Genomic DNA, 2,621 nt, shown 5'->3' with positions numbered 1-2,621 from the left:
GAGTTCATTTTCACGGCGGAGAGAGAAGAGGAAAACAAGCAAGTTGTTGAAGATGATGACGATAATTTGATTTTAATTTTCGAGGGTCATTTGCTCAATAAACAGAAATTTAGAAGTGCCTATCTAATTGTAGTTTCACCTCGTCGAAGTGAAACTCCTACTCACCGGAAAAGTCAATTGCTCGTTAGCCGGTAAACATTTGGCTGGCCGGCGAACTAGGGCCCATATTTGAGATTGACTTTGCTACTTCGTACCTTTATTTAAAATAATGTCTATTTTGAACAAAATAGCTCCGCTCAAGACCCTACTTGGAATTTTCCCAAGATCATATGTTCCCATGTGAAGAAGAAAGAAAATGAAGCATGCGACAGACAAAAGAAAACGAAGGACAGAGGAATATTCTCCTTGTAGCGTGGAGATATGGCCATATATTTTGTCATCTTTCGCGGCTGAAGAGAAGACATTGGCACGGGCAGCACGCTGTCATGAAGGGCCGTGTCTTCAGCAAAGATGTCAGCCGGGAAAAGGGGAGAGAAATTTACGGCCATGCATTCTGCGGATGAACATTCACGCGGGGAATTCATTAATTCTGCAGCCGCGATTTTTGGCAGGGATAGCTTGGCCAAAGCAAAGAAGATCATGGTCTTAAATGCTCGGATTTGGCGAGGTACCTCACCTCTGGCCAGTGGCCCCGGCGACACACCGAAGGAAGAAGAAAGGAAAGAAAAAATAAATAAAAGGTCAAAAAGGTATTATTAAAAATTATTCACGTTATCGCCGGTAAATTTACTCGGCACAATTGACTTCCACGTCAGTAATATTGGGTCAAAATTAATAGAAATAATTTCATTAGCTTTAAATTAAAAATTTTAGGACTAAAATGACATCAATGTATCAGGTTTAGGATTTTTCTTACACCGGAAGTCAAAACACGAATCAGACATATTACTGAAGTTTTTAGAACAATGATCAGCAAAAGTGATCAGGAAGTCAGACAAGCTACCCCCACTCTCGGGGCCAAGAATGTATCGACGATCACCGACAACATGACAAGGAAAAGAAACCACAGCAGCGACAGGCAAAGCAATAAGAAAACTTCTTCAACTCCCTCAGTTTTTCCAACGTCTCTCGTTTCATCATGCACCTTTCTTGCGATCATCACCACCGGTGTTGACGAACGCGGCCACCCGTTCGAACAGCCTCTTGGCCTTCTCGCAGCTCGGGTCGAAGATGTGGAACACGTGATCCTCGCCGTCGATCTCCATGATCTCCGCCGCCGCCCCGCCACTTTCCACCAGCTTCTCGTAGTACAGCCTCCCTCTGTCCCTCAGTATGTCCTTCTCGCTCACGATCACCAGCACCTTCTTGCACGCCAGCCCGTCCACGCCGGGGGCCCCGTCCGCGAACGGGTTGATCAGCGGGTCGTCGCACCCCTTGTCCGACACGCACACGAACCGCCACCAGCTGTCCACCAACGCCTTCCGGCCAGGGTCCGCCACCTCCGCCCCGATCGGTTTCTCGCCCCAGAAGTACGGTTGTATCATCCCGATCCCCGAGAGCTTGACCCGCTTGCCCAGTACATCATCCCTTATCGGTGATGGATGCAGAAATTTATATAAATAATGGAATAAAAAGATTTTACGTAAAATTTATCTGCCATAATAAATAATATTATTCAGTGTCTACTCGATATAAAATTGTTTAAAAATTTTAAAATAGTAATTATACGTATGACAGGCAATGAAATCACGGTGTTACTAATAATAAATTAACAGTAAAAGACTCACTAAGCTTCTTTGGGTTTGTTATTGTACCGTACCTGAGTCGCATGGCCAAGTGGTGCGACATGTTGGCGCCGCCGCTGTCGCCGACGAGGAATAGCTGGTCAAAGTCGGCATGGTCCCTGAGCCACGGCTCGCTCCGGGCTTCCTCGGAAGCGATCCACTGCAGAGCAGCATAGGAGTCATCATAGGCCGTGGGGAGAGGGTGCTCGGGGACTCGGCGATAGTCAACGGAGACGACGATGACGTTGGACTCGGCAACAAGGGCGTTGAGGCTGGCGTGATACTTGGGGTCGGCGATGGAGGCGATGATGAAGGCCCCGCCATGGAAGTAGACGACGAGGGGGAGTTTCGTGGCGGCGGAGGCGGAGGAGGGGCGGTAGATTCGGGCGGAGATGCCGGTGTCAGGGAGGATGAGGACGTCCTTGGACTCGACTCGGGTCTCGGGGTCGAGGCCCGGCGGGGCAATCTCGAAGCCGGCAAGGCGGTCGAAGGTGCCGTTGTTGTAGACTCTGATGTAGGGGAAGATCTCGAGCAAGATCTCCTTGGATGAATCCATGAGAGAGAGAGAGAGAGAGATGTCAGAGATAGGCGAGGAAGAGGAATCGAGAGACGAGAAACAGCGATGGCTCAAACAGAGAAAGCAAAGCGGGTCCAATTTATTGGGGAGGAGTTTTGGTAGTTATGACTTTCAGAAACAGAAAAAGGTTAGTCAAAACTCTGTGTTGAATGTCAATGTCGAACTAATTCAAATGTGTTCACGTTACTTTTCGGGAAAATTCCGAATAAAGATTCGAAGTAGTGCTATTTTCTTAAATAAAGATTCGATATTGGCGTTGC

General features: G+C 47.8%; 1 protein-coding gene across 1 annotated transcript; it reads right to left on the bottom strand.

The window, feature by feature from the left end:
- Positions 1-982: 982 nt before the first annotated feature.
- LOC115665849 (probable carboxylesterase 2) lies at positions 983-2,394 on the bottom strand. The gene is made up of 2 exons (XM_056321293.1): positions 1,820-2,394; positions 983-1,587 (listed from the first exon to the last, which is right to left on the bottom strand). The coding sequence occupies exons 1-2, from the start codon at positions 2,338-2,340 to the stop codon at positions 1,137-1,139; spliced, it is 972 nt and encodes a 323-aa protein (XP_056177268.1). The 5' UTR covers positions 2,341-2,394; the 3' UTR covers positions 983-1,136.
- Positions 2,395-2,621: the final 227 nt, after the last annotated feature.

The sequence above is a fragment of the Syzygium oleosum genome, unplaced genomic scaffold (genome assembly GCF_021117445.2).
Source record: "Syzygium oleosum isolate NSW1041296 unplaced genomic scaffold, Sole_v2.1 Sole_v2.22, whole genome shotgun sequence".
NCBI classification, from domain to species: domain Eukaryota; kingdom Viridiplantae; phylum Streptophyta; class Magnoliopsida; order Myrtales; family Myrtaceae; genus Syzygium; species Syzygium oleosum.
This window is presented reverse-complemented; position numbering and strand designations above follow the sequence as displayed.